The sequence below is a fragment of the Oryctolagus cuniculus genome, chromosome 2, assembly GCF_964237555.1.
Source record: "Oryctolagus cuniculus chromosome 2, mOryCun1.1, whole genome shotgun sequence".
In the NCBI taxonomy this organism is placed as follows: Eukaryota; Metazoa; Chordata; class Mammalia; order Lagomorpha; family Leporidae; genus Oryctolagus; species Oryctolagus cuniculus.
In genome coordinates this window covers 20,287,274-20,314,297 of record NC_091433.1, presented here as the reverse complement: position 1 = coordinate 20,314,297, position 27,024 = coordinate 20,287,274, and the positions used below count along the sequence as shown (strand labels likewise).

Here is a 27,024-nt window from a genome sequence, read left to right as displayed (position 1 = left end):
CCACAAAATGCCACTTGGCCCTGACAGTATCTTGGGGGGTGGTGAGGAGCCCAGCTTCCAGGGCCTGACAGACTGGCCCAAAGCTTGACCATTGTCCTTGGCCAATGGAGCCATCTCACCTGCTTCTCAGAGGCGTGACTTCTTCAGCTGTAAATTGAGGGGAAGACACCACCAGCCTCTTGACTGGGTTGTCAGGAGGGCTTAGTGAGCTACTGCAGCTGGAGTCGTTGGGGCAGTGCCTGGCACACGGGCTCAGTGCCAGAGTATGTTAGGGTCAATTAGAAGGGGCCGGGTACTTTGGAACTTCTTTTATTTCACTCTATGCCCAATTGCAATAGGGTTTGGGATTTTGAGGCGTTCCAAACAGTGCCAAGCACATGGTGGATTAGCAAGGAAAGACTACTAAGTACTTCACAGGGAGATGGACGATGGACTTTATTCCAGAGTGCAGAGCATTTCGCTTCAAAACCTCCACTGAAAATCTGGCCCCCTTTCTCTGTCTACTCACTGCCATTTCTATGCCCCTGCCCCACTTCCCACTTAGTGGGTTTCCATGGCTTCTGGGATTGGACGCTCCTTCTCACCTCACTCTCAGCATTTTCTAGAGTGCACTATTGGTTATGCTCAACCCCTCTCTGTTCTATACTATAGAGGGAGCATTTGCACCCCACCCCACCCCCCGCCTCCTGCAGTTCACATGTTGAAATTCTAACTCTCGAGGTTCTCTTACATCTACCGCCTAAGAGTCGTGCTGTAAGAAGCAGCAGCTTCCCTCTCGGCCTCCGTGAGCAGCAGCAACCATGCGTGAGTGCATCTCCAGCCACATCTCCATTGCCAGGCTCGTGTCCAGATCGCAATGCCTGCTGGGAGCTCTATTGCCTGGAACACGGCATCCAGCCCGATGGCCAGATGCCAAGTGACAAGACCATTGGGGGAGGAGACGACTCCTTCAACACCTTCTTCAGTGAGACGGGCGCTGGCAAGCACGTGCCCAGGGCCGTGTTTGTAGACCTGGAGCCCACGGTCATTGATGAAGTTCGCACTGGCACCTACTGCCAGCTCTTCCACCCGGAGTAGCTCATCACGGGCAAGAGAGATGCTGGCAATAACTATGTCCGCAGGCACTAAACCATTGGCAAGGAGATCATTGACCTCATCCTGGACCGAATTCGCAAGCTGGCTGACCAGTGCACGGGCCTGCAGGGCTTCTTGGTTTTCCACAGCTTTGGTGGGGGAACTGGTTCTGGGTTCACCTCCCTGCTGATGGAACGCCTCTTTGTCGATTACAGCAAGAAGTCCAAACTGGAGTTCTCCATCTACCCAGCCCCCCAGGTTTCCACAGCTGTGGTGGATGGAGCCCTACAACTCCATCCTCACCACCCACACCACCCTGGAGCACTCTGATTGTGCCTTCATGGTAGACAACGAGGCCATTATGACATCTGTCGTAGAAACCTCGATATCGAGCGCCCCACCTACACTAACCTGAATAGGTTGATAGGTCAAATTGTATCCTCTATCACAGCTTCCCTGCGGTTTGATGGAGCCCTGAATGTTGATCTGACAGAATTCCAGACCAACCTGGTGCCCTACCCCCGCATCCACTTCCCTCTGGCCACATACGCTCTGCTGAGAAAGCCTACCACGAGCAGCTTTCTGTAGCAGAAATCACCAATGCCTGCTTTGAGCCGGCCAACCAGATGGTGAAATGTGACCCTCGCCACGGTAAATACATGGCTTGCTGCCTGCTGTACCGTGGTGATGTGGTTCCCAAAGATGTCAATGCTGCCACTGCTACCATCAAGACCAAACGTACCATCCAGTTTGTGGATTGGTGCCCCACTGGCTTCATGGTTGGCATTAACTACCAGCCTCCCATGGTGGTGCCTGGTGGAGACCTGGCCAAGGTGCAGCGAGCTGTGTGCATGCTGAGCAACACCACAGCCGTGGCCGAGGCCTGAGCTCACCTGGACCACAAGTTTGACCTGATGTATGCCAAGCGTGTCTTTGTTCACTGGTACGTGGGGGAGGGCATGGAGGAGGGAGAGTTTTCTGAAGCTCATGAGGGCATGGCTGCCCTGGAGAAGGATTACGAGGAGGTTGGTGTGGATTCTGTTGAAGGTGAGGGTGAGGAGGAAGGAGAGAAATACTAAAAGCAAAGGTGCTGCTTTTACAGGGAAGCTTTTTCTGTTTTAAACAGTGTAAATTGGGGTCTGATCAGTTAATTTGTATGTAGCAGCATATGCTCTCATATACAATTACTGAGTTATGCTTTGAAACATGAATGCTTTGTTGGGGACCCAAGCGGTTCATTTCTCTGATGGGTTTTGAATAAAGTATTCCCTGTCTTAAATAAAAAAAAAAAAAAAAAAGAAAGAAAAAGAAATTCTAACTCTCAATGTGTCGGGATTAGGAAGTGGGGCCATTGAAAACAGTGCCTGGCATCAGGGAAATGCAAATCAAAACCACAATGAGGTTTCACCTCACCCCGGTTAGATTGGCTCACATACAGAAATCTACCAACAACAGATGCTGGCGAGGATGTGGGGAAAAGGGGACACTAACCCACTGTTGGTGGGAATGCAAACTGGTCAAGCCACTATGGAATTCAGTCTGGAGATTCCTCACAAACCTGAATATAACCTACCATTAGACCCAGCCATCCCACTCCTTGGAATTTACCCAAAGGAATTTAAATTGGCAAACAAAAAAGCGGTCTGCACCCTAATGTTTATTGCAGCACAATTCACAATAGCCAAAACCTGGAACCAACCTAAATGCCCATCAACGGTAGACTGGATAAAGAAATTATGGGGTAACAGGAGTGTCAATTTGTTAAGTCAACAACAGGAGTCACTGTGCACTTACTCCTCATGTAGGATCTCTGTCCTTAATGTGCTGTACATTGAGGCTTAATGCTATAACAAGTACTCAAACAGTATATTTCACTTTGTGTTTCTAGGGGGGTGCAAACTGTTGAAATCTTTACTTAATGTACACTAAACTGATCTTCTGTGAAAAAAAAAAAGAAATTATCAATTCCCAACTTGACTCTCACTGGGATTAAACATGACAATAGGTCTGATCTGATTTCATCATCATTTAAAAAATCATCTATTATTTTTCACTTTATGTTTCTGTGTGGGAGCAAACTGTTGAAATCTTTACTTAATGTATGCTAAACTGATCTTCTGTATATAAAGAGAATCGAAAATGAATCTTGATGTGAATGGAAGGGGAGAGGGAGTGGGAAAGGGGTGGGTTGCGGGTGGGAGGGGCGTTATGGGGGGGAAGCCATTGTAATCCATAAGCCGTACTTTGGAAATTTATATTCATTAAATAAAAGTTAAAAAAAAAAAAAAGAAAGAAAACAGTGCCTGGCACACAGCCAGGGCAGCAGCTCCTATTCGGATGATTAGAGGGAACCCAGGTACTCTGGGACTGCTCTCATTTCACTCTATGACTAGGTCACCAGGGTAGAGCTCTAATGAATGGGGTTAGTATTTAGAGAGGCCTCTTGCCCCTTCTTCCAAGTGAGGGTACGGAGAGAAGAAGGCCATCTGTCTACGGTCCACCATCATTCAATGTCCTCATCAGACACTGAATCTGCCTGGGCCTTGACCTTGGGTTTCTCAGACCCAGGACCGGGCTCAACAGCTTACTGCTGTTTCTAAACCTGTCAGTTTGTGGTATCTTGTTATAGCAGCCCTGGGATGGACTAAAGCATTTTCTATTTCCCTAATTTCTGGTCCTAATTATTTAATTTCTTCTATTTTTGGCGGGTTGAGTCTCTGTTCTCTTACTAACTGTTGAGATTAAATCTTAGCTCAAAAGAGATTATGTCATTTTTCCTTTTTCTGTTTTGTACTTTTAAACATATTTGTGTGCCCCTGAGCATGATTTTCGATGTTTCTCATAAGTCTTGATGTGTGGGATTTTTATTAAAATTCTGTTCAAAAGACTTTATAATTTCTACTATATTTCCTTTGATCTATGTGTTACTTAGAACACTGCTCAGTTTCTACATCAGGCTGGTTTTTGTGTTGACGCCCAGCTTAGTTGTGTTGTGTCAGAGGTGCACAGGGCTACAATTGTTGGGGCTTCTTTTATGACCCAGCATGTAGTCCTTTCTGGTAAATGGTCTGTGTGAGCTTGCAGACAACGCGTGCTCTGCGGTTGTTCTGTGGGTGTACGTTAGGTCAAGCTTCCTAAATGTGGTGTTCCTATAGCCTTATTGATTGTTTTCCATCAATTTTCTCTATCAGTTTACAAAATGTGTCTTATACTATCCCATTATGACTGGGGATTCATCAGTTTTTTTCTTTCAGTTTTAGCTTTATGTATTTTGAAGCTGTGTTATTACATGTATACAAATTCAGAATTGTATCTTCCTGGTGAATTGAAGCTTTTATCACTATTAAGTATTCTTCATGTATTATAAGTATTGTCATTTGTTTTAAAGTCTATTTTGTCTAAAATTAATAATCTATACAAGATTTCTTTTTTTCCATTTTTTACTTTTAACTTTTTACATTTCTGTAGTATTTTGTTTACATAATCCTTGGTAAACTGTCTACAATTATTTCTGACTTTAAAAATCTAGGCTAATCATTGTTTCCTAGTACAACTATTTTGACTTTATTTGCTGGAGCAGAGTGAGATGAAGAACTTGTGTTTAGGCCATTTGAGGTCCTGATTCCTCCAGATATCAAGGTACTAGTTAACACTGAGCCTTAATTTTAGGCCTCCTACCTACTCTCTTAGTCCATCCAGGCTGCTCTAACAAACTGCCTTAGCCTGGGTGGTTTATAAACAATATAGACTCATTCTCACAGTTCTGGAGGCTCCTCAATCCAAGATCAAAGAGCCAGTGCATCTGTTGGCTACTGAGCACTTGCTCTTTATAGACGTGACTTCCTGCTGTGTCCTCACATAGCAACCTCTTATAATGTTACTAATCCCATTTCTGAGGAAAAGATGCCTACTAGTTAATTCCTTTCTATAGGCCCCACATCTTGCTACTGTTGCGTTGGGAGCTAGGTTTCAAAGTCTAAATTCTAGGGGTACACCAACTATGTGCTGTCAGACTACAGCACATACCTTTTCATAGTCTAATCCTTGGAAACATGTTTTCTTCATTTGTGAAAGATGTGTCCCTACATACAGAATTCTAAATTGGTAGTTGTTTATTTCTGTTCTTATTTCATTCTCTCTGGCTTCCACTGTATCCCACATTCTTACTCTGTAATACTTGCTTCTACAGTTCCAACTTTTTTTTTTGTAACAAAAAACTTCCATGTTTTATTGGGTAGTTTCTTTAACTGGACAGTTTTCTCCATCCTTCAATAGCTCTCTGTTAATTCAGATGTGAGGGTGCAATGCAGTACTTGGCGATTCCAGTAGCCTGCCTGACTGGAGGACAGCCATGGGGGAATGGTAGGGCAACCTCCCGGGAAACACAATCCCCACTGAAAACCAGCCAGATTCCTTAAACTGCCAAGGAACCTTCTGATGTGGAGCTCCGACTCTACTTTTTAGCTTATCCCTCTATGATTTAAGACAAACCAGCCAGATTCAAATATTTGTGAAATGTATCTTTTTCCTTATTCCGAGCTAAACTCATATCACCAAACTCATATCATTTCCTCCTTTGAAGTGCTGATTTTCTCTTATCTCTACTGAGCTAATCCCCAAAGTTTTGACTTAGATGTCCTTATTCCATGAAGCCATTTTTATAATTTGAGGTCAGATGTCACATGGATTTCTTTGTGGATCTTAAGTTAGCTTGTACTATTAGCTATCTTTTAATGTTTATGCTTTGTTTTACAAGTAAATAATATGGTCTTGAAGGAAAGATATGTCTTGTACTTTTTAGTACCTGACACCTTAGCCTTAGTACTATAAACAGGGATTTATGCATACCATGTTAATGGATTTACATTGATTGGTTTCTCTTGTAGCTTCTCTCAATATACTAAAAAGTGATCCCTCTAGTTGTACACACAGTGCATTTTTGCCTTTGGGTACTTTTAACCTTATGAAGGTCCAGAAATAAATGAGGACCACCCCAATGAGAACAGAGGATATTATTCAGAACTTGCTATGAGAATAGTCACTCACCATCACTTATGTTTGGCGGACACTCAATTGCAGAGATCTTCTGATCTTGTTGAGATTGGTCATCATGATAATAATCTGATGAGAGAATGATTGCACAGAATATGAGACGCCACATAGAACGCAAAGGACCAGCATTGTGACAATTATGACAAAAAGAAGAAAAAGTAGTGGAGTAGATCCTTTAAGATGCTTCCGAACTAGGAACCTAGTTGTCCAATCCAGGTCAAGGGAACAAATCTCATGGGCCGTGAAGATCAACTAGGTCATTGTTCAAGCAGCTTTTTCCTTAAGGTTGTCAGTAGCCTGTTTTTACCTCCTTCCCTCTTTTTTTTTTTTTTTTTAAGATTTTATTTATTTTTTTTGAGAGGTAGAGTTACAGACAGAGGGAGAGACAGACAGAAAAGTCTTCCATCTGCTGGTACACTCCCCAAGTGGCTGCAATGGCTGGAGCTGGGCCAATCTGAAGCCAGGAGCCAGGAGATTCTTCTGGGTCTCCTATGCGGGTGCAGGGGCCCAAGGACTTGGGCCATCCCCCACTGCTTTCCCAGGCCATAGCAGAGAGCTGGATCAGAAGAGCAGTTGGGACATGAACCGGCGCTCATATGGGATGCTGGTGCTGCAGGCAGAGGTGTAGCCTACTAGGCCACAGTGCCGGCCCCTCTACCTCCCTTGTTTAATTGCTCTGAGTATAACAAGACATTTTAGCACTGGCACAGATGACATTGTCACTAACAAGAAACCCAGAGCAATGAGACTGTCCATCTCTGATCATGCTAAAGAACTGCCACTGGTATGTGTTCCATTTAGTGCAGGAGTAGCATCATCAATAACTCTTGCTTGCGTTAATGGTAAGTTTTGTACAGTCTTTTCTATGGGATTCTTCTCACCACAGGGAACACAGACAAACAAGGAATCAGCAACAGGAGAGTACCTGAATAATTATGGGTGCTTCAGTTTTGGAACTTACACGTGAGTCAGGATTTTTACTCTTGATGATTTATAGCATTAAAATCTCTGTGCGTTGACTTGGAATACTATTCTTAAACTGCATAAAGTGTTAGTTTGAGGCAAATAGGACTAAATGTCCTGGCCACAAAGAAAGTTTTATCTGGTAGGGGCATATGGGAGAACAGGAAAAAAGGAGTTATTCATAACAGTAAGTTGGAACCAAGGCTTTATATTAACTGGGATACATATTTGGATCTCAAGTTAGTTCTTCCATGTAGCAAGTATTTGGCCCATCACCCTACTAAGGTTTTTTAATGCAAATTTAAAAATCCGGAGTCTGGTCAATATATTATAATAATAATGGGTTCCTTTTCACGCAGAGAGGAGCACTAGCAAAATCACAGGTTGATTCATTTAGGATCACTTGCCCATGTAATTGCAAGTGGAAACATCATCAGCTGTAATTCCCTATGGTCTTATTTAATGGGATTGGAGCTGTTCAGAGATTTTTGTTATGGGGCTTGGTAATGGACGGCATAACCAGCAGTCAGTAAGATGGAAAAGGCTATTGTTTGGGATCACCTAAGAATGACATTAGAATGAAGATGTTGTAGCCTAGCAATTATACAAGGGTAGAATAAAAGAGAAAAGGTCCTTATGGGAGGATAAAAGCCAGAGGTCTAATAAAATGACAACAAGAAGGATGATAAGCAAGAAGGCTTAAAAAAAAAAAAAAAAAAGCACAAACCACACAGAGATCCAGGTCTCATGTGTCGGGAGGGAGCTGTCCACTATTTCAGGTAGTCAGCTTGTTCTGAAGGTTTTGGGTCAGCTTCAGCTTCTGCAGATTGGAGGAGCTTTGAGAAGCCTCACTTCGGAGTACTGACTGGATCATCCTTTCAACTGTATAGATTTCATAATTGCTTCTCCAGTTGTTAAATGTGAACCCAAAGATGGAATCCCTGAAGGTTCACTGTTATATTTGCTATCAATTGTGCTAGATAAGATTCCTTCAAATGAGGTTCAAGGACATTTTCTTTAAGACATTTCCAGCAGATGAAATGTTCTTGTTGAAGATCATGCAGAAGCTGTTTAGGAAGAGGTTGTGGAGTAACAGCATAATGACCTTGGGGACAGGACCACTCACAGTACAGGCATCACTTGTAACATTTTGTTGTGTCTACGTGCAGTAGGATAGAGTCTATTATCAGAGGTGAAATCTCTAAATACATGGGCCTTCCAGTGACCAATTTGTAGGGGGCTAACATGTGTGTTGCCATGAGAACGAACCAGGTGGTCATAAAGGCTAATCAGAGTAGCAACTTTGGCTAAGAAGCTCTAGAATTTCGGAAGGGGCCAGCATTGCAGTGTGTCTACCTGCAGCACCGGCATCCCATATGGGCACTGGGAGTCCCGGCTGCTTCACTTCCACTCTAGCTCCCTACCTTTGGCCTGTGAAAGCAGTGGAAGATGATGCAAGTGCTTGGGCCCTTGCTACCCACATGGGAGACTGAGTAGAAGCTCAAGGCTCCTGGCTTTGACCAGCTGAGTTCCAGCCATTGCAGCCATTTGGGGAGTGAGCCAGTGGATGGAAGACCTCTCTCTGCCTAAATAAATAAATCAATCTTTAAAAAGTGTGTGTGTGGGGGGGGGAATTTTTGAAAGCTTTGCTAATTTTAATTTAAAGATATCATTGGTTCTTTCAACCTCTCCAAAAGATTGTGGGTAGTGAGAACAATGTAGTTGTGAGTAAAGGATAATACCTTAAAGACTTTCCATAAAAGGCGGGTGTTGTGGCGTAGCAGGTCAAGCCACTGCCTGCAATGCCAGCATCCCTTATGGGTCCATTTGAGTCCCAGCTGCTCCACTTCCAATCCAGCTCCCTGCTAGTGCACCTGGGAAAGCAGGGAAGGATGGCCCAAGTACTTGGTCCCTGCAACCATGTGGGAGACCTGGAAGAAGCTCCTGGCTGCTGGCTTTAACCTGGCCAGCATTGGCTATTTTGGCCATTTGAGGAGTGAACCAGCAAATGGAAGATTTCTCTCTCTGTTTCTTCCTCTGTCTTTGTAAGTCTACCTTTCAAATACATAAATCTTTTTAAAAAATAAGATTTTCCATAAAGTATGTGCCTTGGTCACGATATAAAAGTTGTTCTGACCCAGGCTGGAAACATAAAATCAAGCAGCTTTTAGAGACTGTGAGGGCTGTAGCTTTTTGGCAAGGAAACACTGCAGAGCACTCTGTAAACAGATGTAAAGAGACTAAAATGTATTTTGAAAAATCAGTTGAAGATATTAAGAACAGCTGTGGAAGGTTTGGTTCTGGGCCATGTCCCACTTCTATGGACTTTCCAGGATTGTGCTGTTGACAGGTAACAGACGACCCCAAATAACCCCTGCTGTAGTTTTGTAGTTTACCAACTTATGTTGATTTAAGCAACTAATTTGTCTGGGCCGCGATGAGTAGTTTCAAGGAGAAGTGTAATTTGTACTGGAAGTCGTCTGATGCCACCCAAGGACTGTCTTGGGAGTTTCAAAGATTCACTGAATGAAGGGAACAACCAGAATTTTCCCATTCTTCCTCTCCAAAGTCGTAAGCTAAACAGTGATACTTCATAATCATCTCTTTTTTTAAAGATTTATTTATTTATTTATTTATTTGAAAGAGCTACACAGAGAGAGGAGAGGCAGAGAGAGAGAGCAAGGTCTTCCATCTACTTGTTCACTCCTCAACTGGCTGAAACGGCCGGAGCTGCGCTAATCCGAAGCCAGGAGCCAGGAGCTTCTTCCAGGTCCCCCACGTGGGTACAGGGGCCCAAAAACTTGCTACTATTGCTTTCCCAGGCCAGAGCAGAGAGCTGGATCGGAAGAGGAGCAGCTGGGACTTGAACCAGCATCCATACGGGATGCTGGCAGTACAGGAGGCAGCTTTACCTGCTACGTCAGAGTGCCGGCCCGGCCCCCATAATCATCTCTTTCAGCAGTTGCAGAGGCCCATGAAGTGAGGGTTTCACAAGGAGCACAGATGGCCAAGGCTCATCGTTGGTTAAGGCTGCTGGTTTGGCAGGACGCGCTTGTTAGAATATTTCTTCTAGCCTCCGCGTCACCCCCTTTGGCATAGGTCTTTTCCTTTATAATGATCACCAATCTAAGAAATGGGAGTTCATCTCAAAAGTTCTTTAATTTGTTGTCCAGTTTTGATAGAGGCTTCAGCAGAGATGAAAAACCTGCTTTCCCCACAACGTATCTGTAAGTCTGTGCTAATCTAAAAGCATACTCGCTGTCTGAATCTATGTTTTCCATCTGCTCTTGGCTACCTGACAGGCTGTAGGCAGTGCAATACATCCCGCAGTCGGGCTGACTGTCTCTGGTAAAGGACTACATTCTAAAGGACTATGAGAGCGTATCCGACTTTATCATCTCCAGTTTCAATTTGGGGATACAAGTCATCAACAAATAATATTAGGTCAAGGTTCTCAGTGGGATTCTCTAGTAGAGCCGAATGAAGTACAATTTCTAGCTGAGAAAAGATAATCATAAAACCTCATTTCTAATAGCAGGAGAGGAGTGTCAGGATTCAGGACGCTGCAGTAGCAAATAGTAATTTGAGCGGCAGAGAGTAATATCACTAGAGGTTAATTCACTATCTGAGAAGAGTTGTGTTTTCACCGTGTGAGACTTTGAGATCAACTAAATAACTCAGAATTAGTGTAGCAGAGGCATTGACAAGTCTTTGCTTGTTTGTTTTACAGCAGCTGTTGTCGCAAGAGAAGTGGGCTACATTTTTGCAACCAGGTCTAGGGTGAGGTTATATATTGTAAGCCTTGGATATTTTGTTTTTGAGAGGAGGAAGAAGAGAGAGAATATATCTCATATCTACTGATTCACTCCTCAGATGCTTGCAAAGTCTGGGTTGGGATGGGTTAGGTCAAAGGCGGGAGCTGGGAACTCAATCCAGGTCTCCCATGCTGGTGGCAGAGATGCAAGAGGTTGAACCATCCCTGCAGCCTCCCAAGGTCTGCATTGGCAGGGAGCTGGAACTGGGAGGCAGAGCTGGGACTACCACCAAGCCACTCCAGTACAGGGTGCAGGTGTCCACTGAAAGGCCAAATGCCTGCCCCAGCCATGGGCTTGCTTTCCCTCTCTCTCTCTCTTGCTCTCTCCCTCCCTTCCTTCCTTCCTTCCTTCCTTTTTCTTTATTGTTCCTATGAAGTTAAAACCTCAAGGGCTTTCCAGATTACTCATGCACAAATAAACAAGAGGATTTCTGTGGTTGGAGATGCCCAACGAAGGAAGCTGCTGAAGAGCAAGCTGCAGGTTAACGGTGGCCTGTTCTGTGTCTGGGTCCCCAGAAGAGAAGGTCTGTTAGTCTACTCACAACGAGATGTTGCAATCCCAGACAAACTTCCTGCAATATCCAAATCTAGAAGCCTGCCAACTGTCATCTCGTGAGAGGTCTACGGTGACTTTGGATAGTCTTGGTCTATCCGGACAGTGTTTTCCTCCTTAGATGGGGCACATCCTAAGTGACAAAACGTGCCTTGGAAAAGCTGTAATTAGTCTGCTGAAAGTTTACATATCTTTCTGCTAAGGCTGGGAGTAAGTAAATGGAGTTCTTTGTGCAAACCTGCTTTATAAAGTTTTAAATTTATCAATTTTTTTAATTCAAGAGACGGAGACAGAAGGAAGGAGGGAGGGAAAGAGGGAGAAAAGGGAAGGGCCGAGAGAGAGCAGGAGAGCGAGCACGAGATCTTCACTTGCTCGTTCACTCCCCACATGCCCACAATGGCTAGGACTTGGCTGGGCTGAAGCTGGGAACTGGGAAGCAAACCCAGGTCTCCCGTGTGGGTAGGAGGAGAGGAACCCAACTACCTGGGCCATCACCTGCTGCCTCCCAGGACCTGCACTAGCAGGAAGCAGGAACTGGGAGACAGAGCCAGGAATCCAATCCAGGCACTCTAGTATGGAATGTGGACATTCCAACTGGCATCTTGATCGCAAGGCCAAATGCTCACCTCACAAGCCTTCTTAGAATATGAATAAGGTGAGATCCTCTGTGTATTCTGTTAGAACTGATTCACAAGGGAAAACCAGATCTTTCACAAGCTGTTTGAGCAACTGGGAAAAACAGGTAGGGTTTCAGCAAACTCCTGGGGCATGACTGCTGTTCTGCTATCTGCCCCACGTGAGGACTCAATGGTACTATTGTACAGGTGGTCAAGGGCACATGGCAAAAGGCAGAGCAAAGACACATGGCTGTGAAACAAAATGGCTTTCGGAGGAATTGATGCCTAGACACTATTTGGCCTGCATCCTACAGGGAATCAAGGGAAAAATCCAGATTGTTCTAAGACCCTGAAAAATATCCTCACCCATTTGGATTCCTTATTGGTGAGCCTGGAGTAGCATGAGACCTGGTGCAGGATGGAAGAAAACCTTTGCCCGTGAAGCTTTCAACTACTGCTCTGCTCCCTTCCTTTGCTCTGTGTTCAGAGTGGGTGCTTGGCTAACAGTTTGGTAGGCTATGTCTACTTTCCAGGCTCCATCCCAATTACTTTTCTGTATCAGTAAACTTTTAAGGCCATGTCAGGTATATAGCGTCAGGTATAGTGTGGAGACCTTTATCTGGGTCACAGATTAAATATAATAGAGAAGGCAAAGGCTATCTAGGACAGACACAACGGACTATGGACACAGTCTCCAGGAACTTTAGGAAATAATCCTGGCATCCAGTTGTGACTTGTAGCATTTGCTGCTTTCTATACTATTATTTCTATTCTATACTATACTTTTCTATTTACTATAGGTAAATCCAACCTACCAACATGAGACTCTTTTTTTTTTTAAGGTTTATTTATTTATTTGAAAGTCAGAGTTACACAGAGAGAGGAGAGAGAGAGAGAGAGGTCTTCCATCCACTGGTTCACTCTCCAGTTGGCTACAACAGCCAGAGCTGAGCTGATCTGAAGCCAGGAGCTTCTTCCAGGTCTCCCACGCGGGTGCAGGGGCCCAAGGACTTGGGCCATCTTCTACTGCTTTCCCAGGCCACAGCAGAGAGCTGGATCGGAAGTGGAGCAGCCTGGCCTTGAACCAGCGCCCAAATAGGCAGTGGCTTTACCCGCTACGCCACAGCCCGGCCCCTAACAACCAGCTCTTGTAACTGAGTGCAGACAATGCTTGTAGGTTCGAACACGCCCTTGGGTGACCGCGATGTCAAGAACGGCTTTAGGCTCACCTCAGGAGAAGGCCGCAAGGAAACTGCAGGCAGGGACCCTGCCCTTTTAATTCTGTTCCTCCAGCACTTACTGCTAGGTTGTGCAATGCTCAGTCCTACATTTACTCAGTTTTACTATCTTCCCCCGCACCGGCTGTTTTCTGGGCACCGTGTTAGCCTCTTGGCGGACACGGCAGCAAAACCAAGGCCCGTCCTGTAGAGTTTACCTTGCGTTTGTCATGTTCGGGTGGTGGGTGGTGTCACCGGGAGAACCTCTGTAGTCACTGCCATTTCCCAGGGCGTCGTTAACAGAAGGGAAGGTGCACATGGAAGGTTCTGGAATCGGGGCGCAGCTCTCAACCATCCAACGGGACTGAAACACGGAGCGCTATAGCAAAGTCTTTCTTCAGAGCGGCCCGCGCAATTGCGCTCTAACCTCAGCTCCGGGGTGCAGGGGGCAAAGTCCTTCCTAGCAGCCGTCATCTTCCTCAGCCTCGAGCCCTGGGGTTTGCCAGGCCAAGCAGAGGCAGCCAGGCGGGGCGAACTTCAGCTCAGCGCTTTCGCCCGCCGCTCGCCCGCCGCCCGACCGCGCGGACTCTCCCGCGCATGCTCAAACACTCCCTCTGCGGCCCGGGGGTTCGCGCATGTGCACAGCGAGGCGTGCTTTTTGTTGTTGGTTTTTTTTTTTGGTCCTAGGGCCCTGCCGTACCGTCCAGGGGGCGAGCTGCATTCTGGTTCCGTCTCGGGTCTGGCTTGTGGGACTGGTTCTTCCGAGTCCCCGCCGCAGTTGCCCCGAGGCCATGAACCGCGAGAGCTTCGCGGCGAGCGAGCGGCTGGTGTCGCCGGCTTACGTGCGGCAGGGCTGTGAGGCCCGGCGCTCGCACGAGCACCGCATACGGCTGCTTCTGGAGAAGGTACCGAGGGGTCGGTCCGCTCCCCAGCGCCGCGCCTCCTGCGGGGGTGCTGGGTCCGGCTCCGCTGCCGGCTGCCTCACTTGGCCCTGGCGTCCGTCGCGGCGTGGCCAAAGCCAGCGGAACGCAGAGCGTGTTCCTAGAGGGTGTGTGTGGGGTCGGGGTTTGGAGCCACGCTTTTTCTGCCCTGGGCTTGCAGAAGTGAGAGTCCGGGTAGCTCACTTTGTTTGCGGGGAGGGCAAAGGTCGCCCTGCCTCCTTTCGCCACCCCGGGGACTCGTGGCACACCTGGTGTTTGCCAGCCACGGTGTGCCGGCTCCAGCCAGGGCGCCTGCACCCGACCCCCGCGGGGCTCGCCCCGGCCCGCGGTCCTTGACTTAATTTCACTCGAGTCTGACGACCCCCCGTCTTTGGCTTGAAGACGCTTCATTGAGGATCGGGTGTGTTCTCAGTTACTGTAACCGGCTGCAATTTTAAAATCTTAGTAAACCTTGCATGCACGCGTCACTTCTGGCCGCCTGTGGATAACCTCTTGGAAGTTTTCTTCATAGCGCGGAATTCGTGTCTTAACATCTGGAGAGCAAGGGGCATGGCAGAATAGTTGGAAATTCTTTGAAGTGGGATTTTAGGGATCGTTGATTCTGTTATATAATTATAAGCTTTTTTTTTTTCTTTCCTCTCCCCAAGGGCAAGTGTCCAGAGGATGGTTGGGATGAAAGTACAGTCGAACTCTTTCTACATGAACTCGCAATCATGGACAGCAACAATTTCTTGGGCAATTGCGGTGTGGGAGAAAGGGAGGGGAGAGTGGCCTCTGCCTTAGTTGCTCGCCGCCACTACAGGTATATTGCTTGAAGCGGGCTCGCGCGAATTCCTTTTTATAAACTGGTGGCGGTATTCATCCCGTTAAGTTACAAGCTGTAACCGCTTCTTTCCTGTGCAAAGGGGGGTGCAAAACACTTTATCTGAGCAGGTGCTTTTCAAAACCAGGAGAGCAGAAATTCTGGTATTCGGTGGTCCCCGTGTCGGGTTCTGGCTGTGACCAGCTCAGGCTGTACGCTCTGTTGAGGGTGTGACACCTGACCAACCCATTGGGATGTAAGAGTTTAAAACACGTTAAGGTTGTATGTTTTCTCAGGTTCTGTCGGAGAATGGTTTTACTTAGAACGCTAAAACATTGTTGCGTCTGAATTGAACCCAATTTTATAAGTACCTCTCTGTCGCAGTGGGTGTAGGAAAAGGTGTGTTACAGTCATTTTTTGCTTTTGCATTATGGGAGAAAGCTTTTCATCAATTCTGATAACCACTCAATGGATTGTGGTTCCAAATGTGATCATTTAGGAGTATTTCTTTGACTGCAACCTTTCTGTGAAATATATAGATAGATAGATAAATATACAAATAGGTAGATAAATCTCTGTCTGTCTCTCTAGAGATAGAATCTCTGTCTTTCTAGAGAGAGAGGTAGAGAGATAGATATTTCTTAAGAAGTCCTAAGTTCTGTGGTTTTAAATCATGACGACATTCTTCTGGGCACAGTGGAATTTTATCTCCGTGAAAACCATTGCAATCAAAACTAATAATAGGGGTGGCTGTTGTGGTGCAGTGGGTTAGGCTGCTGCTGGGGACACCCCATGTGGCAATGCCATTCAAGTCCCAGCTCTACACTTGCAGGTCAGTTAATACACCTGGGAGGCAGCGGAGTGTGGCCCAAATACTTGGGTTTCCGCCACCCATGTGAGAGTCCTGGATGGAGTTCCCTCTCCTGGCTTTGGCCTGGTCTGGCCCTGGCTGTTGTGGTCATTTGGGGAATGAACTAGTGAGTGAAAGATCTCTCCTTCTTCCTCTCTGTCACTCTGCCTTTCAAATAAAAGACATAAAAAAAAAAAAAACAAAAACTAATGATAATGTGTGTAGAACTAATAATAATGAATGTAGAACTTGAGTGAAATTTTCATGATTAATGTGCGGAAAAGATGGCTAATATTTGTAAAAATAACGCCTTGTGTAAGGTTTTGGTGGTAAGGAAGCATGACACTAGTGTTCGAGAATAATCATACTTAGTATTAATGCTGTTTGGCTAATCAAGTTACAAAAGGGCCTTTTTAAAGGAGTAGTCAGAGGTATCTATATAGTGTATAATGTCATCCAGCATGAAGAGAGTAGATTTGCACAGTAATTTTTTTTAAAGATTTTATTTATTTATTTGAGAGAGAGTTACAGAGAGAGGGAGAGATGAGAGAAAGGTTTTCCATCCACTGGTTCGCTCCCTAGATGGCCGCAGCTGCTGGAGCTGAGCTGATCCAAAGCCTGGTCTCCCATGTGGGTGCAGGGGCCCAAGTACTTGGGCCATCTTCAGCTGCTTTCCCAGACCATAGCAGAGAGCTGGATCGGAAGAGGAGCAGCCGGGACTTGATCCGGCACCCATATGGGATGCCAGCGCCACAGGTGGAGGCTTAGCCCACTATGGCACAGTGCCGTAGTTTATGAAATATGACCGGCGCCGTGGCTCAATAGGCTAATCCTCCGCCTTGCGGCACCGGCACACCGTGTTCTAGTCCCGGTCGGGGCACTGGATTCTGTCCTGGTTGCCCCTCTTCCAGGCCAGCTCTCTGCTGTGGCCCGGGAGGGCAGTGGAGGATGGCCCAAGTGCTTGGGCCCTGCACCTGCATGGGAGACCAGGAGAAGCACTTGGCTCCTGGCTTCGGATCAGCGCCATGCGCTGGCCATGGCGGCCATTGGAGGGTGAACCAACGGCAAAGGAAGACCTTTCTCTTTGTCTCTCTCTCTCTCACTGTCCACTCTGCCTGTCAAATAAATAAATAAATAAATAAAAATAGTTTATGAAATCTAATAGTCAGTTACTGCTTTTGGTGTTTTGTTGTTGTTGCTATATTTCCATATGTGTACGTTGGATCGCTTAGAACACCGAATGTGTTTCTCTGGCTTTGGCCCGTTCTTTGCTTTAGGTTCATTCATGGAATTGGACGATCTGGAGATATTGCTGCTGTGCAACCAAAAGCTGCAGGCTCTAGCCTTTTGAACAAAATTACCAATTCTTTGGTCCTGGATATCATGAAGCTGGCTGGTAGGTACTGTGTTAATCATGAAACTTCTCACTGACCAGACTACACACCTTTACCTAATTTCTTTTACCGATGTCTCTTTACAAAAAGAATGAGTGGCTTTTGAAAAAAAATTATGTATTTATTTATTTCAAAGGCAGGGTGACAGAGGAGAGGTAGATTTTTCACCTGCTGGTTCACTCCTGAAATGACCGTTAGAACCAGTGTGGGCCGGGGCAAAGCTAGGAGCCATGAACTCCATCCTGGTCTCCTCCTTGGGTGGCAGGGATCCAAGCACTTGGGCCATCCTCTGCTGCCTTCCCAGGTGCGTTAGTAGGGAGCTGGATGGGGAGAAAAGCAGCCAGGGCTTGAACTGGCACTCCGCTGCAAGTGCGGCTTAACCTGCTGTGCTGCCCTGCACCACCACCCCCCTTTTTTTTTAAAGATTAAAAAAATTTACTTGAAAGGCAGAATGACAGAAGAAGAGACAGCAGGATTGGCGTTGTGGCGTAGCAGGCAGAACTGGTGGGCACCGGTTTGTGTCCCAACTGCTCCATTTCCTATCTAGCTTCTTTCTAATGGCCTGGGAAATGCAGGGGAGGATGCCCCAAGTGCTTGGGCCCCTCCATCCATGTGGGAGACCTGGATGAAGCTTCTGGCTCCTGGCTTTGGCCTGGCTTAGCTCTAGGTGTTGTGGCCACTTGATAGGTGAACCAGCGGGTGGAAGCTCTCTCTCTCACTCTGTGGTGTCTCTGTAACTCTTTCAAATAAATAAATCTTGTTATTCAAAAAAAAAAAAAAAAAAAAAAAAAAGACGAGACAAAGAGAGATAGCTTCTGTCCAGGGCAGGCCGGGCTGGAGCCAAGAGCCAGAAACTCCGCCTGGGTCTCTCGTGTGAGTAGCAGGAACCCAAGTACTTGGGCCACTGTATCCTGCCTCCCAGGCACGTTGTCGGAAGCTGGATTGGAAGTGGAGGAGGGACTCAGTTTCAAGCACTCTGATAGCACATGTGGGCATCTCAAGTAACCACCGAACCTGCTCTGCCTCAGTGACTGTCCCTCCTGAGTAGCTTTTGAAAAGACACAGGAATAAGAAGTCCTTTAGAATAAGAAAATCAGTGAGCTTCCTGAGATCAAGAACAGGAAAGGAAGCGCTAGCGGCTATAATTTTTAATACTTGATAGAAGAAATAAGTCATTTCTCCTGGGAGGATGCTGGTTTTGAATGGGGGAATTTATTTATGTTTTGCTTCCTGTTTGTAGGTGTCCATTCGGTGGCCAACTGCTTTGTAGTTCCTATGGCAACGGGTATGAGTCTAACCCTGTGCTTCTTAACCTTACGACATAAAAGACCAAAGGCAAAGTATATCATATGGCCACGGATAGACCAGAAGTCGTGCTTTAAATCCATGATCACTGCAGGTAAACGAAGAGAAGTGACATATGTAGTGTTTTAAGATCGCAGTTACAAGATCTTAGACCTTTTATATACGAGGAGATAAGTGAAAATTGACTATGTCCCTTATTTTTTGAAAACCTGTGGCAAAACGTATATAGCAACATTTAGTGTATACATTGCTTTATATAACATTTAATTTGTGGATACTTAATTATTTATTAAATGCTATGTAGTAATTTGTACGGAAGGTTTGATTACATGCAGGTTAAGTTGAAAATTTGAAAACAATTTTACGTTTAAATTATAGAAGACTCTTGTGCTCTGAGCTGAGTCAGTGAACTCCTGGCTGGTGAAATGCATTACGTTGTACTTTAGAGGTAAAACATTAAGTTATGGAGATGTGTTTCAATATTTGAATTATATTATTATTTATGTCTTATCTACAAAGTAAAATGACCTTTAAAATTGAGTTATTGCCAGAGAATGAGCAGATTTACTTTTTGTAGCCTGAAGTTGAACTGGACTAAGTGATTCTTTCTGTCATCAATGTCTGTGTTATTATTTCTGTAGATATCTTTTTTTTTTTTTAACATTTGTTGGCCTCTCCAGAGTTAAAAGAAATTTTTAAAAAAATTTAGTTAATGTATTTGAGAGGCAAAGTGACAGATCTCCCAGCCACTAGTTCACTCCCCAGGTGCCTGCAGCGGCTACAGCTGGGCCAGGCCAAATCTAAGAGCCAGGAGCTTAGTCCAGGTCTCCCACGTGGGTGGCAGATGTGCAGGCACCGGAATGTGGGTGTCCGAAGTGGCATCTTAACTGCTAGGCCATATGCCCACTCCTAGAATTTTTTTTTTTTTTTTTAAGATTTATTTATTTATTTGAAAGGCAGAGTTAAAGAGAGCGACACCTTCCATCCGCTGGTTCACTCCCCAAATGTTTGCAATGGCCAGCGCTGGGCCAGGCTGAAGCTGGGAGATTTATCCAGGTCTCCTATATGAATTCAGGGCCCGAGCACTTGGGCCATCATCCACTGCTCTCCCATGCTCATTAGCAGGGAACTGTATCAAGTAGAGCAGCTGGGACCTGAACTGGCACCTGTATGGGAGCTTATGTTAACTTAAACTACTATGCCACAATCCTGGACCCCAGAATTGTTCTTGTCATATCAAAATGTTAACTAGATTTGTGGTTTTAGTTGGCTAGTTGTTTTTTGCATAATTTTGACCTGCCTTTGATTAATTTAAGAATAGAGCCAGGTTTTTGTTACAAGGGGAAGGCTCATCAACCAAAATTATTATTGAGTTTGTTTGCAGAATAGCACTGCTTCTTCAAGTTTCAAGATTTTCCCTTATTTTAGTGTCCACTAACATTTTGATTTCTCGTTGACTTGGGTAGGTTTTGAGCCCGTGGTGATAGAGAATGTTTTGGAAGGTGACGAGCTGCGCACAGACCTGAAAGCAGTGGAGGCTAAAATCCAGGAACTTGGGCCTGATTGCGTTCTGTGTGTTCATTCTACTACATCCTGTTTTGCGCCAAGGGTTCCCGACAGGTAAATGATTCCCAAACATTAACCTCCTTTAGGTGTGTGTACAAGAATGCTTAAGTGACATTTGGTGACAAGCAGACAGTTGGACTGTCCTGAGGGAATAGGCCGACCTTGTGGAGAGTTAGTATAGTGGCTTGGGAAAGTAACAGCTTGATCCAGAAAACACAGAAAGAACTCGTAGGCGCGGAGACCACTTTGTCACGTGAGTGGATGCAGTGTCTGTTTTGTTCTTTATCCTGTTTCTGATCTCTTGGATTTTTTCCCCTCATTTAAAACAGAACTTTCTTTCCTGAGCTAAATGCTGGATTTATTTGTTTTCATCACAATCTCTACTTTGATCTTAGAGTTAGTTTTTATTTATAGGAATTATCAGGATTAACAGATTTTAAGTGGAAAATTTTAGGATTATATTATATTTAGGATTATATTACTTTCCTTTGAAATTTTTTAGTAAGATTAACTCAGGTCTCCACTTAGGTATGTACAGTGGTTGCCTACATTTTGGAAATAATACAGATATTTAACAGATAAAAGCAAAATGGACAAATGTAAATGTTTTCTAAAGGATAGCCATAAATTTTTATTCTGAAAATTAGGCTCAGGTCTGGTAATGTAGGTTTCTATTTTTGAAGGCAATTTTGCTTGTTTCATTTTAACATTTTGAGCAAAAGTGCTAGTAATTTGTCAGAAGTATATTGACTAGATGTAGCATCAAGTTATACTTCGGTTTTTATGGAATCACATTATTTGGCAGTAATGAATGCATGTTAACTTTTATAATCTTACAGGCAGATCTTAAGAGATGATCTTAAAACCATGCTCTTGAAAATTTACCTTGCTATTTTCATGAGCTTGTGAATTCTGTTGTAAGATTACATTGCGTGTGCTTACTGATCATTTCATATTTGTATTGAAATGTTAAATAAACATCTATATTATTTCTTCATTGATATTCTTGATATCTAGAAAAATTGAAATGTGTTAATAAATTATCTAAAATGGCATGGATGTTTATTAGCTGTATTATTTATTCATTGTATTATTTATCCTTGAGAATAGTTTCATTTTTGTTTCTTTTTTACTGATTTTTCTGGGTGTTTATGATATGTCTGATGTAATATTAAGAATTTTACAGGTATAATCTGCATTAGAAAAAGCCATAAACTTTTCTATCAACACAATTTTCATTCATCACTTTTTAGATAGTATATGTAATGAACTTGATTAAGTTAAAGTTTAAAAAAATAGTAACATGGTTGCATTTCTGATTTTACAAAATTTAAAAACTACATTCTAATTTTCTTACATCAAGCTTAATTCTTTCAGAATCTTAATGGATATGGCATATATTTTGTCTTTAGTAGTTAACTAATCGGATAGAAATTGTGGGGGAAATTAATTTAAGAGAAATATTTAAAAAAAGATAAGGTTATTATTTCTTCTAACTGAAGAACCCCTTAAATCATTGAATACAGTTTGTTCACATGGAAAATGTTTTTTTCTTCCCTGTTTGCTTTTCATTTAATAATTCCTAGCTATTAACATGTTTGATGAAATCAGAATATTTGAAACTACTCACAAGGGATTGTTTTTCTTTTCAAAATAGAACTTTGATGTTATCAGGGAGCCTTTATTTTTGTGGAATTCTTTGTTTAGGAGTGCTTTTTTTAGAGCACATGTGTGAAAGTGCCTTTTATTAAGAAAAGATGGGTATGTTTCAGAAGGTCTGTTTTGTTATAAAAATCATTTGATTATTTTTAAGTAACGGGATTTCTGTATTGATTTGTGAGGTTTATGAAAGTGAATGATGGCCATTGCCGCGGCTCACTAGGCTAATCCTCCACCTGTGGCGCCGGCACCCCGGGTTCTAGTCCCGGTTGTGGTGCTGGATTCTGTCCCGGTTGCTCCTCTTCCAGGCCAGCTCTCTGCTGTGGCCTGGAAAGGCAGTGGAGGATGGCCCAAGTGCTTGGGCCCTGCACCTGCATGGGAAACCAGGAGGAAGCACCTGGCTTCTGGCTTCAGATCGGCGCAGTGTGCCGGCTATAGTGGCCATTTGGGGGATGAACCAATGGAAGGAAGACCTTTCTCTCTCTCTCTCTCACTGTCCACTCTGTCAAAAAAAAAAAAAAAAAAGTGAATGATAAAATGAGATGAGTTTTTAATTCATACAACTTTAAGCAAATTAAAAACTTCTGACAGATTAACACAATAATCTCATTTCTAATTATAGTTTTAAAACATTAATTTATATCTACTAGAAAATCTATCCTGCATAATTAAATAATAAAACTATACAGTGTATATTTGAAATACATCCTTGTGGAAAAGAACTTTTAATGCATAAAAGTGCTTTGCATCTAATTTTTTTTAAAAAAATTACTTGAACAGCAGAGAGACAGAAAAAGAGACACACACAGGTAAGACAGAGCTCCCACTCACTAGCCATTCTGCACATGCTCACGACGTCCAGGGCCAAAGCTGGGAGCCAGGAATACGATTGGTCATCCGTGGCTGAGTCAGGGTTCTGGTTGCTTAAGCTTCCACTGCTGCCCCCCCAGGTTTGCACTGGTGGGAAGATAGCACTGGGAGTCGTAGCCAGGAAACAAACCTCAAACCCAGGCACTCGGTTGTGGGCTGTGGATGTCACTGTCTTAGGACTAAATGCCTGCCCCTTGATTCTAAATTTTGTTTTTAGAGATTTACTTATTTATTTGAAAGGCAGAGTTAGAGAGGCAGCAGGTGGGATGTAGGGGAGAGAGAGAGGATGAGAGAACGATAGAGAGCGCACGTTTTCTATCCACTGGTTCACTCCAAATGGCCACAATGGTCACGGTTGGGCCAGGCTGAAGCCAGGAGCCAGAAACTCCATCCAAGTCTCCCACATGGGTGGCAGGGGCGTAAGTACTCAGGCCATCTTCTGTTGCTTTCCCAGGTGAGTTGGCAGGCAGAGCTGGATCAGAAGTGGAGCGCCTGGAACTGCAACTGGCGCTCATATGGGGTGCCTGCATCCCAGGTGGTGACTTCACCCGCTGCACCACAATGCAGGCCCCCGCTTCCAGATTTTTAAATTGTCAAAGAAAGCTTTAAAAAATGAATTTTATTAAACTGTGGGATTTAGTTTTCGTTTCATTATGTTAAGACCTTCCCATTATGGATGACCTCAGTCACAAGTAGCATTTGGGGTTGTAAAGGCATGACTATTTATTATACTCTAACTGAAATTGATTTCTTTACTTTGCATAGATTTTCAAATTGTCTTAATATGAGAGGTGTAGAGTGAAAAAATAAGAGTGGATTTAAAACCAACCACTATTTAAAAGATTCTTAAGCATTCAAGTTGCTGGAAAATGTTATTTTGGTATTGAAACATTTTAATGTTCTGTATTTTTTAATACATTAAAGTCTATTTGAAAATGCGTATTTCATGAAACATTTAATGTTAGATTTCTTAAGGTTTTTAGATATGCAAATTATTCTACAGATAACTAGCTTCAGCACATTTTAAACAGATCATACCACCTTGTGAGGGGTCATTAATAATCTTGCTTTTTATATAGGAAATTTAAAAATGATGCAATAGTTAGCATCTACATAAATTTTCATAGATGCATTTTTTTCACATTTATTGGTAATATTAATTTAAAAGCTTTCTTAGGTTTATTCTAGAGTGCTTGCTATGTGTTTCCAAGCTGCTGAATTATATGCTAAAGTACAGCAGAAATTTCAGTGTTTGTCATTTTTTTTCCTGGTATACTTTAAGGATGGCTATTAAATTAGAGCAGAGTGTGTACTTTGTAATTTATAAAGCACAGGACGAGTGTGTCTTTCTGTTGAATATTTATGTTTGTAGAGTAGAAGAGCTGGCTGTGATTTGTGCTAATTACGGCATCCCGCATATCGTCAACAATGCCTATGGACTGCAGTCTTCCAAGTGCATGCATCTCATTCAGCAGGTAAGACGCTCAGAAGACAGTCAGGAGGAAGCAGGTTCTGACGCGGCACAGGGCTGCTGCCTTTCCCTACAGCCAGATGAAGTAAAACAAAAAGCAATGCTCCCTGCTTCAGGGTATCTGATAGTCTCTCAGTAAAAGTCATTAGTATGATATTAATTGGACTGATTTCTTTGGTAGTCCAGAACTGATGTAGAACTATTTCGCCAACCTCGTTTGTTTGTTTATTTATTTATTTATTTATTTGAAAGGCAGAGGCAGAGAGAGAGAGAGAGGTCTTTCACCTACTGGTTCACTCCCCAGATGGCCGCAACGTCCAGAGCTGTGCCAATCTGAAGCCAGGAGCCAGGAGCTTCCTCCAGGTCTCCCATGTGGGTGCAGTGGCCCAAGGACTTGGGCCATCTTCTACTGTTATCCCAGGCCATAGCAGAGAGCTGGATCAGAAGACGAGCAGCCGGGAAAAGAACCGGCACCCATATGGGATGCCAGCACTTCAGGCCAGGGCCTTAACACACTGCACCACAGCACTAGCCCCAGGGTTATAATATTTTTAAAACAATGTTTATTATTTAAGGAATTACTTTACTTTGTCATCATAAACTGGGAATTCATTGATAAGCATTCTTAATATACATTGGCAGATTTTTTTGTTTTTATTGGCATCAGCTAGATTGTGATCATCTGTTATCATCTAAGTTCTGGTATGGGAAGTATGACGGTGTTTCCCATCCCACTCGAGAGAAGAGTCAGAGTTGTGCCCCACAAGGTTTGACGGGTTTGGGCCTCTGCTGCTTCTCTGATTTCATTTCTCCCCCATCTCCCCCTTGTGCCGCACGTGTGTACGTTTCCAGGCTTTTGCTCCCCTGGTCCCTCTGCTGGAATGCTCTTCTGAGGATTTTGTGTCGTCTTGCTTTTTTGAGCTCAGTGAGACTTTCTCAGATACCTCATCTAAAATAACACCTCTCCTCTCCTTGTTACTGCTTTGTGTTCCCCTTTTCCCATTTTAACATATTTATCAGTTGTATTCTTTAAAAGCTGTAGTTATTTGAAAGGCAGAGGGACAGAGACACAGAGATATCTTCTATTCACTGAGTCACTCCCCCAAATGCCTGCGACAGCTGGGAGTGGGCCAGGCTGATGCCGGGAGCCTGGAACTCGATTTGGTTCTCCCACATGGGTGGCAGTGACCCAACTGCTTGAGCTGCCTTCCATGGTACACATTAGCAGGAAGCTGGAATGGGAGTGGAGCTGGAACTCAAACCCAGGCCCTCTGATAAACGGTATCTCTGTAGTCCTGGTTGCTGTTTCATGGCGTTCTAGGAAATTCAAGTTAGCTTTGATTCATCTCAGTAGTCCTTATTGAGAATACATACCATTTTCTGAGTACCTGCCGCTGTCAGGCACCCTCCTGGGCTTCGGAAGCTGATTAATTAATCCTAATAATTAAAGGTGTACTTAGGACTGCTCCCATTCTGCACGTGAAGAAAAAAACTCAGTGGGATGTGACTTGCCCAAGATCCTATAGTTGCCAAATATTTCATCTAGCTCAGTTGGACTGCAGAGCCCCATATTTTCCTTTAAAAGGCAAAACTGCAAGACTTTCTTGAGAAAGCAGTATAGTAGTAATGAGTCAATCAATGAAGGAAATATAAGAAAAATGTGTTAAAATTTTTGGGTGTGGAATTGCCCACCCCAGATGCTAGCGCTGCCTCTTGCAGTGCCATATCGGAGTGCTGATTTGAGACCTGACTTCTCCACTTCCGGTCCAGCCCCCTGCTAATGTGCCTGGAAAGGTGGCAGAGGATGGGCAAAGTCCTTGGCCACCTGTGTTGGAGACTAGAATCGAGTTCTTGGCTCCTGGTTTCAGCTTGGCCCAGACTTGGCTGATAGGGCTATTTGGGGAGTGAGCCAGTAGATGGAAGATTTTCTCTCTCCCTCTTGCCCTGCATTTCAATAAAAAGAATGGCTTAATGCTGGGCATACTGAATATTCTATATTCACATATGCCTGAGAAGTATACTTACATTGATACTTACTGAAAAGGAGACTAATTGACTCTGGATGTTAGGACAGAATGGTAGGGACATAGCTGAGTCACAAAACATGACTATAGAACTAAGTATTTTAGAGTCAGAATGGATTGTGAAGCTTCAGAAGTAGTTGGAAGCAGCAACTTTGCTTACTAGGAATTTGAGCGAAGCAGGCATTACTTACTCAGGCTTGATTGTCAGTTCATTTGACAAACATTTCCTGGGTTTCCACTGGTGTGCCGTGTACCAGGGTCAGTGCTGGACGCGCAGTAGTAAATGCAGTGCAGTGCTCCTGGCGTGGTGCATCCTGTTGCTGTGGGGAAGCAGACAGGAAACAAGTAGGACAGGCGCGGTATGGGGTGTCACGTTAAATGGAGTGAACCAAGAAGTCACCTTTGATCAGGGCCCTGAATGAAGTGAAGACTGAGCTGTGCAGGTCTCTAGAGAGAAAGAGTCCAGAGAGAAGGTGACAGCAAGTGCCAAGAGTATGAGAAAGCACCGTGTTTGCACTGTGTGAGAAACAGAAAGGAAGCCGTGTGGGTGGGCCACAGTGAATGGAACAGTGGTCTTGGGGTCTTGAACTGTCGTAAGGATTTGGCTTTTAATTCTTGGTGTGGTTGTCAGCCATTGAAGGGTTTGGAGTAATGGGGTGACAGGTGTCATGTGGGGACTAGAATGTGGGATGACAAGCTGTTGGAGCTGGCGCTTTGTATAGCAGGTAAAGCCACCGCCCACGGCACCAGCATCCTCTATTGGTGCTGGTTCTCATACCGGCTGCCCCACTTCCAATCCAGCTCCCTGCTAATGCTCCTGGGAAAGCAGTGGAAGATGGTCCAAGTCCTTGG

The 27,024-nt window shown here is 44.3% G+C and overlaps 1 protein-coding gene, 1 long non-coding RNA gene and 1 pseudogene across 3 annotated transcripts in view; 2 read left to right on the top strand and 1 right to left on the bottom strand.

Annotated features, from left to right (window-relative positions):
* The first annotated feature begins 800 nt into the window (after positions 1-800).
* On the top strand, positions 801-2,386 carry LOC100345220 (tubulin alpha-1A chain-like; annotated as a pseudogene).
* A 10,515-nt stretch (positions 2,387-12,901) lies between these two features.
* On the bottom strand, positions 12,902-13,908 carry LOC108178911 (uncharacterized). The gene is made up of 2 exons (XR_011386203.1): positions 13,509-13,908; positions 12,902-13,125 (listed from the first exon to the last, which is right to left on the bottom strand). It is a non-coding gene; the product is annotated as an uncharacterized lncRNA (long non-coding RNA).
* Positions 13,909-13,925: 17 nt separating this feature from the next.
* Positions 13,926-27,024, top strand: part of SEPSECS (Sep (O-phosphoserine) tRNA:Sec (selenocysteine) tRNA synthase) — a 35,635-nt gene continuing 22,536 nt past the window's right edge. Inside the window, exons 1-6 of one of the 2 annotated variants that reach the window (XM_051842347.2) lie at positions 13,926-14,631; positions 14,879-15,033; positions 17,161-17,279; positions 18,518-18,676; positions 20,049-20,202; positions 24,050-24,152. In XM_051842347.2, the coding sequence (XP_051698307.2) occupies positions 14,945-15,033; positions 17,161-17,279; positions 18,518-18,676; positions 20,049-20,202; positions 24,050-24,152 (624 nt within the window). In that variant the 5' untranslated portion in view covers positions 13,926-14,631; positions 14,879-14,944. The remainder of the gene's footprint in view (positions 14,632-14,878; positions 15,034-17,160; positions 17,280-18,517; positions 18,677-20,048; positions 20,203-24,049; positions 24,153-27,024) is intronic. The other variant, XM_008274685.4, reaches the window with a different exon arrangement.